A 13,286-nucleotide genomic window follows, 5' to 3' on the forward strand; every position below is an offset into this window, starting at 1 on the left:
AGTTAAAAGGTCTGGGGTTGATTACAGGTGTGTGGTTTTGCATTTGGAAGCTGTTGCTGTGACCAGACAACATGCGGAACATGAGGAACTCTCAATTGAGGTGAAGCAGAACATCCTGAGGCTGAAAAAAAAGAAAAAATCCATCAGAGAGATAGCAGAGATGCTTGGAGTAGCAAAATCAACAGTCGGGTACATTCTGAGAAAAAAGGAATTGACTGGTGAGCTTGGGAACTCAAAAAGGCCTGGGCGTCCACGGATGACAACAGTGGTGGATGATCGCCGCATACTTTCTTTGGTGAGGAAGAACCCGTTCACAACATCAACTGAAGTCCAGAACACTCTCAGTGAAGTAGGTGTATCTGTCTCTAAGTCAACAGTAAAGAGAAGACTCCATGAAAGTAAATACAAAGGGTTCACATCTAGATGCAAACCATTCATCAATTCCAAACATAGACAGGCCAGAGTTAAATTTGCTGAAAAACACCTCATGAAGCCAGCTCAGTTCTGGAAAAGTATTCTATGGACAGATGAGACAAAGATCAACCTGTACCAGAATGATGGGAAGAAAAAAGTTTGGAGAAGAAAGGGAAAGGCACATGATCCAAGGCACACCACATCCTCTGTAAAACATGGTGGAGGCAACGTGATGGCATGGGCATGCATGGCTTTCAATGGCACTGGGTCACTTGTGTTTATTGATGACATAACAGCAGACAAGAGTAGCCGGATGAATTCTGAAGTGTACCGGGATATACTTTCAGCCCAGATTCAGCCAAATGCCGCAAAGTTGATCGGACGGCGCTTCATAGTACAGATGGACAATGACCCCAAGCATACAGCCAAAGCTACCCAGGAGTTCATGAGTGCAAAAAAGTGGAACATTCTGCAATGGCCAAGTCAATCACCAGATCTTAACCCAATTGAGCATGCATTTCACTTGCTCAAGTCCAGACTTAAGACGGAAAGACCCACAAACAAGCAAGACCTGAAGGCTGCGGCTGTAAAGGCCTGGCAAAGCATTAAGAAGGAGGAAACCCAGCGTTTGGTGATGTCCATGGGTTCCAGACTTAAGGCAGTGATTGCCTCCAAAGGATTCGCAACAAAATATTGAAAATAAAAATATTTTGTTTGGGTTTGGTTTATTTGTCCAATTACTTTTGACCTCCTAAAATGTGGAGTGTTTGTAAAGAAATGTGTACAATTCCTACAATTTCTATCAGATATTTTTGTTCAAACCTTCAAATTAAACGTTACAATCTGCACTTGAATTCTGTTGTAGAGGTTTCATTTCAAATCCAATGTGGTGGCATGCAGAGCCCAACTCGCGAAAATTGTGTCACTGTCCAAATATTTCTGGACCTAACTGTATATAACACTATGTAAAACACTATGTAAGTGGCAAAAACAGATTTCACCAAAAACATACTAAATAATAACATTTAGGGGTACTTTACACGTTGCGACATCGCTAGCATCGTCAAGCGATGCCGAGCGCGATAGTACCCGCCCCCGTCGCACATGCGATATGTGGTGATTGCTGCCATAGCGAACATTATCGCTATGGCAGCGTCACATGCACATACCTGCTCGGCGACGTCACTAATCGGCCGGCCAATAGAAGCGGGGGGGCGGAGATGAGCAGGACATAACATCCCGCCCACCTTCTGCCTTCCGCATTGCCAGTGGACACAGGTAAGGAGATGTTTGTCGCTCCTGCGGGTTTACACACAGCGATGTGTGGACCTGCAGGAACGACAAACAACATTGTATCTGCGGTCGACCCGACATTATGGAAAAGAACGACGCTACACAGATCAAAGATTTTCGACGCTTTTGAGATCGTTTATCGAGGCACCTAGGATTTACACGTTGCGATGTCGCTACCGGCGCCGGATGTGCGTCACTAACGACGTTACCCCGACGATATTTCAGAAGCGAAGTTGCAACGTGTAAAGCACCCCTTAGTATATTGCTTATATTTAAGTGAAAAATGTATTGTAGTACAATGTGAACATCAGACATTTAATCATTCATATGATACAATAATCAAGATATTTAGATAGAACATAAAATATATTTATTGGAATACAACTTTAGAACACAAAAAACTGTAGTAAATTGTAAATATGTAATACACTATGTAATATATATATATATATATATATATATATATATATATATATATAAAATTACATATTGTATTACATATTTACAATTTACTACAGTTTTTTGTGTTCTAAAGTTGTATTCCAATAAATATATTTTATGTTCTATCTAAATATCTTGATTATTGTATCATATAAATGATTAAATGTCTGATGTTCACATTGTACTACAATACATTTTTCACTTAAATATAAGCAATATATGTGGGAGTCGGAGTCGGAGTCGGTGCAAGGGAAATTGAGGAGTCGGAGTCGAAGGTTTGGCTTACTGACTCCACAGCCCTGTTTACAGATGCATCGTATTCATTAAGAGGCCTCTTAATGAATCAGGAGCATCTGACTTTAGTTCGCCTCGTCATCAAGACCAACGTGAAAAATGCCAGTCTTCATGAACAGTCAATGATTTTTTTTTTCTTTAACCCAAAATGCCCTAGTTATCTTTTATGTTTTGTTTTGTTTTTTAGAAAGACTTCAATAGGATGCTAAATAACCCTTAAACATCCATACGCTAAACTACTGGTAAATTTACTTCTTCCGCCAGAGCCATATTTAGCATCCATTTTTTTCAACCTAGCCTCATCATAACTACTTTATTTTGATGATGTTATTAGAGGGTTTGTTGCAGAAACAGAAGTTATGTTTTTTTATTGTTATATATCATATTTTTCGTTTTCTAAGACGCACCAGATTATAAGACACACCCCAAATTTAAAGAAAAACAAAAGAGGTCGGTCTTATTATCCGGTGGTGTCTTACCGGGGGAGGGGGTGGCAGTGGTGGTGGAGCGGGGTTACAGGAGGCAGGGGCGGTGGTGGAGTACGGCGATGCTGCATGTGGTGCGGCGGGTGTCCCAGATGCTCTCTGCAGGCAGGAACACCCAGAAAATGGTGCCCAGAGTCGATGCGTGCAGATTGCGCTATTGGTTCTCTAACGAGCCGAGATCTTATCTGTGCACGTGCCACCTCCGGGCCCATTTTCCTTAAGTCCACTGCTGGGAGATCAATGGACCAGAGGTGGCGAGTGCGCAGATGAGATCTTGAGCCGAGAACTCCATCTGCGCACGGGCGACTCTGGGCACCATTATTTGAAGAACGCACCATTAACATTGCTAGGATGGTCTCTGCCTCACCGCCCACAGCAAGCACCAGCACCGCCTGCAACGAGCACCAGCATCACCTAGAGTGAGAACCAGCAGAGCACACAGCCCACAGCATTATCCCTGCCTCCTATGACTATTCTCCACCTCCTCTCTGAGAAGCTATATTCCGCTTATAAGACACACCCCTCATGTTCCTCCCAAATTTTTGGGAGGAAAAATGCAACTTATAATCTGAAAAGTACGAGATTATACATATATATATACACAAACACACACACACACGTGTTCAAAATTGTTGGTACCCCTCGTTGAAAGAAAAACCCACAATAGTCACAGAAATAACTTCAATCTGACAAAAGTAATAATAAATAAAAAATCTATGAACATGAACAAATGTATATATATACAGTGCCTACAAGTAGTATTCAACCCCCTGCAGATTTAGCAGGTTTGATAAGATGCAAATAAGTTAGAGCCTGCAAACTTCAAACAAGAGCAGGATTTATTAACAGATGCATAAATTTTACAAACCAACAACTTATGTTGCTCAGTTAAATTATAATACATTTTCAACATAAAAGTGTGGGTCAATTATTATTCAACCCCTAGGTTTAATATTTTGTGGAATAACCCTTGTTTGCAATTACAGCTAATAATCATCTTTTATAAGACCTGATCAGGCCGGCACAGGTCTCTGGAGTTATCTTGGCCCACTCCTCCATGCAGATCTTCTCCAAGTTATCTAGGTTCTTTGGGTGTCTCATGTGGACTTTAATCTTGAGCTCCTTCCACAAGTTTTCAATTGGGTTAAGGTCAGGAGACTGACTAGGCCACTGCAACACCTTGATTTTTTCCCTCTTGAACCAGGCCTTGGTTTTCTTGGCTGTGTGCTTTGGGTCGTTGTCTTGTTGGAAGATGAAATGACGACCCATCTTAAGATCCGTGATGGAGGAGCGGAGGTTCTTGGCCAAAATCTCCAGGTAGGCCGTGCTATCCATCTTCCCATGGATGCGGACCAGATGGCCAGGCCCCTTGGCTGAGAAACAGCCCCACAGCATGATGCTGCCACCACCATGCTTGACTGTAGGGATGGTATTCTTGGGGTCGTATGCAGTGCCATCCAGTCTCCAAACGTCACGTGTGTGGTTGGCACCAAAGATCTCGATCTTGGTCTCATCAGACCAGAGAACCTTGAACCAGTCTGTCTCAGAGTCCTCCAAGTGATCATGAGCAAACTGTAGACGAGCCTTGACATGACACTTTGAAAGTAAAGGTACCTTACGGGCTCGTCTGGAACGGAGACCATTGCGGTGGAGTACGTTACTTATTGTATTGACTGAAACCAATGTCCCCGCTGCCATGAGATCTTTCCGGAGCTCCTTCCTTGTAGTCCTTGGGTTAGCCTTGACTCTTCAGACAAGCCTGGCCTCGGCACGGGAGGAAACTTTCAAAGGCTGTCCAGGCCGTGGAAAGCTAACAGTAGTTCCATAAGCCTTCCACTTCCGGATGATGCTCCCAACAGTGGAGACAGGTAGGCCCAACTCCTTGGAAAGGGTTTTGTACCCCTTGCCAGCCTTGTGACCCTCCACGATCTTGTCTATGATGGCCTTGGAATGCTCCTTTGTCTTTCCCATGTTGACCATGTATGAGTGCTGTTCACAAGTTTGGGGAGGTTCTTAATTAGTCAGAAAAGGCTTGAAAAAGAGATAATTAATCCAAACATGTGACGCTCATTGTTCTTTTTGCCTGAAATACTTCTTAATACTTTAGGGGAACCAAACAGAATTCTGGTGGTTTGAGGGGTTGAATAATAAATGACCCTCTGAATAAACTTTTCACAATTTAAAAAAAAAAAAAAAAAAGAAATAACATTCTTTTTTGCTGCAGTGCATTTCACACTTCCAGGCTGATCTACAGTCCAAATGTCACAATGCCAAGTTAATTCCGAATGTGTAAACCTGCTAAATCTGCAGGGGGTTGAATACTACTTGTAGGCACTGTATATATATATATATATATATATATATATATATATATATATATATATATATATATATAAATATATATATATACACACACACACACAAGTATACAAGCATTTTAATTTTAGCTATTTGTTTGTAGAATATATTTTTTAAAATGTCAAAAAAAAATTCTTCATTAAATTAAATGAAAGCAGCTTTTAGTTGGTAGACCTGGGGGCCTTTACCTAACCTTAAATTTGCATTCCCATTCAGGCAACATAACCCTTTAGACCATTTAGGCCTAAGACACACGGCATGAAAATAGGAGCGAGTGGAATGCGATAAAACATCGCATTCCACTCAGACCAATATTACCCTGTGTGTCAGCACACATGAGCAATTATTTTCTCAGCCCTAATCGGACCGAGAAAACAATCGCAGCATGCTCCCGGTGCAATGCGATCCTTGTTTCTCTCGCACCCATTCAAGTCTATGGGGTGAGAGAAAAATCGCACTGTACTCGCAGTACACCGGTGTAATGCGAGTGCAGAGCGAGAATGGCAACAGCCGGCAACGGAGGAGAGAGGGAGATAAATCCCGCCCTCCCCTCCTCAGAGCCGGCCCGCTCCCCGCAGCTGAAGTCTGATCGCACGATCGGACCTCAGTTGCAGTGACACTCGCATGACACTTGGCTCCCGCTGTGCTGCCAGCGTGAGCAGAGTGTCATGCGAGGATCGTAGTAGTCCCTCGTGTGGCCCCCGGACTTAGACTCCCTGTGGTACCCCAATGACTCCCCTTTAATGCATAGGTTGTTAAAGGGGTATTCCAACTGGATATGCCATAAATATTTAGTAGATGCAAATTCCACCAATGACACTTTGATCTATTTTGAGAGTGGGGTCCAGGTCATTTGCTGTTGTCAGTGCAGAGGTGGTGGGAATTCCTATCATTCCCAAATCTATGCTGCATTTGGCAGAAAGATGATGGTACCGTTCACCCTGAGCTGTGGTTTAAGTACTATATTATCCTATTTCTTTGTCGCTCCATTGGGAGACCCAGACAATTGGGTGTATAGCTTCTGCCTCCGGAGGCCACACAAAGTATTACACTTAAAAGTGTAAACCCCTCCCCTCTGCCTATACACCCCCCCCCGTGCATCACGGGCTCCTCAGTTTTTATGCTTTGTGTTGAAGGAGGCACACATGCACGCAAGCTCCACAATTTAGTCAGCAGCAGCTGCTGACTATATCGGATGGAAGAAAAGAGGGCCCATAACAGGGCCCCCGGCATGCTCCCTTCTCACCCCACTCTGGTCGGCGGTGCTGTTAAGGTTGAGGTACCCATTGCGGGTACAAAGGCTGGAGCCACATGCTGTTTTCCTTCCCCATCCCTTAGGGGCTCTGGGTGAAGTGGGATCCTAACCGGTCACCAGGCACTGGGACCGTGCTCCCTCCGCAGCCCCTGGGGGAATCTGCTGGACAGGAGACCGGGTATCGTCAGGGACAGGCCCTGCTCCTCTGAGGTACTCTGTGTCCCCTTGGGGACGGCGCATAGAGCGCCTGTCTAATGGACGCTGCAGCAGCTGCTGGTTGTGTTTGTGCGCCGGGACTACCGCGCTGACCGCGCTTGTTTGCCGGCCGCGCTTATAACTTTAGTCCCCGGCTTTTGCGGCCTAGTACCGCATATTCCCGCCCCCGGGCCTGCCAGTCAGGGGTAAGGGCGGGACGCTGCACTGGACGTCAGCGCTGAGGGCTGGAGCATACTTAGTATCCTCCTCCCCCCTCACTGAGCACCGTGGGGCACCAGATTCCCGCACTTTCTAAGGCACGCCCACGGCTCCCTCCTCCTCTCAGAACGCTGGCAGCCATTCCTATCAGCACTTCTGACGCTGGAGAACTTCAGAGACGAGCTCCACAGCTCTGGGAGGCCCAGGCAGGGAATCTGGTGGTTACACAAACGCTGAGGGCGGTCGGTAAGCCGCACCTGTTACTAGGTGCTTGCCCCCCTGGGTGCCGAAGTGTATATTTATATGCTTATATTGTATACATTTACTCTGTACGGCCGCACTATTGCTTTGGCTATATACCCTCTCTGATTGCTCTAAGAGGAGACAACAGCATGTCGTCCGCAAAAAGCAAGGGTGCCAAGGCACAGGCTTACTTTGCGACCTGTACCTCATGTGCGGCTATGCTACCTGCAGGTTCCACCTACCCTCATTGTGTGCAATGCTCGGCCCCTGTGACACTCACTCAGCCGGAGCCTCTGCCACTGGTGGGACCCTCGGCCCAGGTGGAACCACCTGCTGCCACTGTCCAGGTGACAGGGACAGAGTTTGCAGTATTCGCTGACAAACTTTCTGAGTCTATGGATAAATGGTCTGCTAAGATACTAGAAGCTTTGCAGTCCAGACCTGTAATACAGGCCCCGGGCACTGTTGAACCTTTTCACTCAGACCCCCCTCGGTTGGCGCAGCAAAGTGCTCCTGGGGCGACTCATAGGTCCCACGGTGAGGACTCTGACACGGACCGCAGTCCCAGACCGGCTAAGCGGGCTCGCCGGGAGCTTCCCTCGACTTCATCACAGTGTTCAGGGTCTCAGCATGAGGACTCTCTGGAGGATGAAGCGGAGGTGGCAGATCAGGGCTCTGATTCTGACGCCGCTCTCAACCTTGATACACCTGAAGGGGACGCCATAGTAAACGACCTTATAGCGTCCATCAATCAGGTGTTGGATCTTTCTCCTCCAACTCCTCAGATTGAGGAGTCAGCTTCTCAGCAGGAGAAATTCCATTTTAGGTTTCCCAAACGTACACGGAGTGCGTTTCTTGATCACTCCGACTTCAGAGATACAGTCCAGAAACACCGAGCTTTTCCAGATAAGCGCTTTACTAAGCGCCTTAATGACACACGTTATCCCTTCCCCCCTGACGTAGTCAAGGGTTGGGCTCAGTGTCCCAAGGTGGATCCCCCAATCTCTAGACTGGCGGCTAGATCCATAGTTGCAGTGGCAGACGGTGCATCACTCAAGGATGCCACTGACAGGCAGATAGAGCTCCTGATGAAATCCATCTATGAAGCTATCGGCGCGTCCTTTGCTCCGGCATTCGCAGCCGTATGGGCACTCCAAGCTATCTCAGCTTGTCAGTCTGAGATTAATGCAGTCACACGTGCCTCTACTCCGCAGGTTGTGTCCTTAACCTCTCAGGCGTCGGCGTTTGCGTCCTACGCCATGAATGCTGTCCTGGACTCTGCGAGCCGTACGGCGGTAGCATCCGCCAATTCGGTGGCAGTCCGCAGGGCCATGTGGCTACGTGAATGGAAGGCAGACTCTGCTTCCAAAAAGTTCTTAACCGGTTTGCCATTGTCTGGCGACCGCCTGTTTGGCGAGCAATTGGATGAAATCATTAAACAATCCAAGGGAAAGGACTCGTCCTTACCCCAGTCCAAACCAAACAGACCTCAACAACGGAAGGTACAATCGAGGTTTCGGTCCTTTCGGCCCTCAGCCAAGTCTCAATTCTCCTCGTCCAACAGGCCACAGAAGGGTCAGAGAAACTCTGATTCATGGCGGTCTAAGTCACGTCCTAAAAAGACCGCCGGAGGAACCGCTCCCAAAGCGGCCTCCTCATGACTTTCGGCCTCCCCAAACCGCATCCTCGGTCGGTGGCAGGCTCTCCCGCTTTTGCGACGCCTGGTTGCCACATGTCCAAGACCGATGGGTGAGAGACATTCTGTCTCACGGTTACAGGATAGAGTTCCGCTCTCGTCCTCCGACTCGTTTCTTCAGAACATCTCCGCCCCCCGAGCGAGCCGATGCTCTTCTTCAGGCGGTGAGCACTCTGAAGGCAGAAGGAGTGGTGATCCCTGTTCCCCTTCAGCAATGGGGTCACGGTTTTTACTCCAACTTGTTTGTGGTGCCAAAAAAGGACGGATCTTTCCGTCCCGTTCTGGACCTCAAACTGCTCAACAAACACGTGAAAACCAGGCGGTTCCGGATGGAATCTCTCCGCTCCGTCATCGCCTCGATGTCCCAAGGAGACTTCCTAGCATCAATCGACATCAGGGATGCTTATCTCCACGTGCCGATTGCACCAGAGCATCAGCGCTTCCTGCGTTTCGCCATCGGGGACGAACACCTTCAGTTCGTGGCGCTGCCTTTCGGCCTGGCGACGGCCCCACGGGTCTTCACCAAGGTCATGGCAACAGTGGTAGCAGTCCTACACTCTCAGGGACACTCGGTGATCCCTTACTTAGACGATCTCCTTGTCAAGGCCCCCTCTCGGGTTGCATGCCAACACAGCCTGAACATTGCTCTGGAGACTCTCCAGAGATTCGGGTGGATCATCAATTTCCCAAAGTCAAAATTGACACCGACCCAATCGCTGACATATCTCGGGATGGAGTTTCATACTCTCTCAGCGATAGTGAAACTTCCGCTGGACAAACAGCGTTCACTACGGACAGGGGTGCAATCTCTCCTTCGAGCCCAGTCGCACCCCTTGAGGCGCCTCATGCACTTCCTAGGGAAGATGGTGGCAGCAATGGAGGCAGTTCCATTTGCGCAGTTTCATCTGCGTCCACTTCAATGGGACATTCTCCGCAAATGGGACAGGAAGTCGACGTCCCTCGACAGGAACATCTCCCTTTCTCGGGCAGCCAAGGCCTCCCTTCAGTGGTGGCTTCTTCCCACTTCTTTGTCGAAGGGGAAATCATTCCTACCCCCATCCTGGGCTGTGGTCACGACGGACACGAGTCTGTCAGGGTGGGGAGCGGTCTTCCTCCACCACAGGGCTCAGGGTACCTGGACTCAGCCAGAGTCCTCCCTTCAGATCAATGTTCTGGAGATAAGGGCAGTGTATCTAGCCCTAAAAGCGTTCCAGCCGTGGCTGGAAGGCAGGCAGATCCGAATTCAGTCGGACAACGCCACGGCGGTGGCATACATCAACCACCAAGGCGGCACACGCAGTCGGCAAGCCTTCCAGGAAGTCCGGCGGATTCTGCTGTGGGTGGAAGCCACAGCCTCCACCATCTCCGCAGTTCACATCCCGGGCGTAGAAAACTGGGAAGCAGACTTTATCAGTCGCCAGGGCATGGACGCAGGGGAATGGTCTCTTCACCCGGACGTGTTTCAAGAGATCTGTTGCCGCTGGGGGAAGCCGGACGTCGACCTAATGGCGTCCCGGCACAAGAACAAGGTCCCGGCATTCATGGCACGGTCTCAAGATCACAGAGCTCTGGCGGCAGACGCATTAGTTCAGGATTGGTCGCAGTTTCGGCTGCCTTATGTATTTCCTCCTCTGGCACTACTGCCCAGAGTATTACGCAAGATCAGGTCCGACTGCCGCCGCGCCATCCTCATCGCCCCAGACTGGCCGAGGAGGTCGTGGTACCCGGATCTGTGGCATCTCACGGTGGGTCAACCGTGGGCACTACCAGACCGTCCAGACTTACTGTCTCAAGGGCCATTTTTCCATCTGAATTCTGCGGCCCTCAACCTGACTGTGTGGCCATTGAGTCCTGGATCCTAGCGTCTTCAGGGTTATCTCAAGAGGTCATTGCCACTATGAGACAGGCCAGGAAACCAACGTCCGCCAAGATCTACCACAGGACGTGGAGGATCTTCTTATCCTGGTGCTCTGATCAGGGTTTTACTCCCAGGCCATTTGCCTTGCCCACTTTTCTGTCCTTCCTTCAATCCGGAATGGAAAAGGGTTTGTCTCTTGGCTCTATTAAGGGACAAGTCTCGGCGCTCTCTGTGTTTTTTCAAAAGCGTCTAGCCAGGCTTCCGCAGGTCCGCACGTTCCTGCAGGGAGTTTGCCACATAGTCCCTCCTTACAAGCGTCCGCTAGAACCCTGGGATCTGAACAGGGTGCTAACGGCTCTTCAGAAACCACCTTTCGAGCCAATGAGAGATATTTCTCTTTCACGCCTTTCTCAGAAGGTGGTCTTCCTAGTGGCAGTCACATCACTTCGGAGAGTGTCTGAGCTAGCTGCACTGTCATGCAAAGCCCCCTTCCTAGTGTTTCACCAGGACAAGGTGGTTCTGCGTCCGGTTCCGGAATTTCTCCCTAAGGTGGTATCCCCTTTTCATCTCAATCAGGATATCTCCTTACCTTCTTTTTGCCCTCATCCAGTTCACCAATGTGAAAAGGATTTGCACTTGTTAGATCTTGTGAGAGCACTTAGACTCTACATTTCTCGTACGGCGCCCCTGCGCCGCTCGGATGCGCTCTTTGTCCTTGTCGCTGGCCAGCGTAAAGGGTCGCAGGCTTCCAAGTCAACCTTGGCTCGGTGGATCAAGGAACCAATTCTTGAAGCCTACCGTTCTTCTGGGCTTCCGGTTCCTTCAGGGCTGAAAGCCCATTCTACCAGAGCCGTGGGTGCGTCCTGGGCATTGCGGCACCAGGCTACGGCTCAGCAGGTGTGTCAGGCGGCTACCTGGTCGAGTCTGCACACTTTCACGAAACACTATCAGGTGCATACCTACGCTTCGGCAGATGCCAGCCTAGGTAGGCGAGTCCTTCAGGCGGCGGTTGCCCACCTGTAGGAAGGGGCCGTTTTACGGCTCTATTACCGAGGTATTCTTTTACCCACCCAGGGACTGCTTTTGGACGTCCCAATTGTCTGGGTCTCCCAATGGAGCGACAAAGAAGAAGGGAATTTTGTTTACTTACCGTAAATTCCTTTTCTTCTAGCTCCTATTGGGAGACCCAGCACCCGCCCCTGTTCCCTTCGGGCTGTTGTTCTTTTGTGTACACATGTTGTTCATGTTGAATTGTTCTGGGTTCATGGTTTTCAGTTCTCCGAACATCCTTCGGATTGAATTTTCCTTAGACCAATTTATAAGTTTCCTCCTTCCTGCTTTTGCACCAAAACTGAGGAGCCCGTGATGCACGGGGGGGGTGTATAGGCAGAGGGGAGGGGTTTACACTTTTAAGTGTAATACTTTGTGTGGCCTCCGGAGGCAGAAGCTATACACCCAATTGTCTGGGTCTCCCAATAGGAGCTAGAAGAAAAGGAATTTACGGTAAGTAAACAAAATTCCCTTCTTTACCTTTATAGAAGCAAGAAGAAATTATATAAAAGTCCCGGGTTATAGGAGCTGAGCGCTAATTGCTCTAAGCTCAGAATTCTGAACTCTCACACATCTCTGGTCTAAGGTTATAGATATATCTTACCGGTTCATCTACACATTCCTCTTGGCTTGTTTTGTCTATGCAGTACACTGAAGAAAAGAATGTCAAAGTAAGGAATTGAAATATGGAATTATAATTATATAAGCATTTCCTGAACAAAATACTTAGAAAAGTAAGTAAAAACCTAAAATCCAGAGCAGAATCTAAGGAGGCATTAAAAGGAAAAATCTGTCACCAGCTTCTTCACACCTTATCTTAGAACAGCATAATGTAGAGACAGAGACCCCGATTCCAGTGATGTGTCACTTATTGGGGTGATAAAATAACTGTTTTATCACCAGGAGATTATCAATACAGGACTAGGAAATCTGCTGTCAAGTTGTCCTCCATATTCATGATCTGTAAACCCTGCCCCTTTCACTGATTGACAGCTTTGTAATGTACAGAGAAATCAGCCAATCAGTGGTGTTGGCGGGGTTATTGAGAGATTTGTATTAAGAGAACTGGTAGATCTGTGTCAGAAAACAGTATTAAAGCTGCATCAAGCAGCCCAGTAAGTGACACATTGATAGAATCAGGGTCTCTGCCCCAGCATCATGCTGCTCTCAGATGGGGTGGTAAAAACCGGGTGACAGATTCCCTTTAATGATCACCTATATACTGCTGTAAATGGAGGTAATGTAGAAACAGTGGGGTTGTAACCATAGACAGCTACTAAAGAGCCAAGAAACTGAAGATGTACACCATATTGGAAAGTCCTACACTGTGCATTACTGATGGAGACAGCCAAGTATAGTATGCACACAATACAAAACACAGGCTGCAGAGAAGGTCCATCTGTGACTGACCATTGGGTCAGGATGATTTCACAAGTGCTACACATATCCGGACTGTGATGGTTGGACCGGCCACAGGTCTCCTGA

At 48.0% G+C, this 13,286-nt stretch overlaps 1 protein-coding gene across 1 annotated transcript in view; it reads right to left on the reverse strand.

Annotated features, from left to right (window-relative positions):
- Nucleotides 1–13,286, reverse strand: part of LOC142304187 (adhesion G protein-coupled receptor E5-like) — a 271,167-nt gene that overhangs the window by 56,890 nt on the left and 200,991 nt on the right. Inside the window, exon 10 of the mRNA XM_075346315.1 lies at nt 12,406–12,452. Within this exon, the coding sequence (XP_075202430.1) occupies nt 12,406–12,452 (47 nt within the window). The remainder of the gene's footprint in view (nt 1–12,405; nt 12,453–13,286) is intronic.

Source organism: Anomaloglossus baeobatrachus, chromosome 4 (genome assembly GCF_048569485.1).
Source record: "Anomaloglossus baeobatrachus isolate aAnoBae1 chromosome 4, aAnoBae1.hap1, whole genome shotgun sequence".
Taxonomy (NCBI): Eukaryota; Metazoa; Chordata; class Amphibia; order Anura; family Aromobatidae; genus Anomaloglossus; species Anomaloglossus baeobatrachus.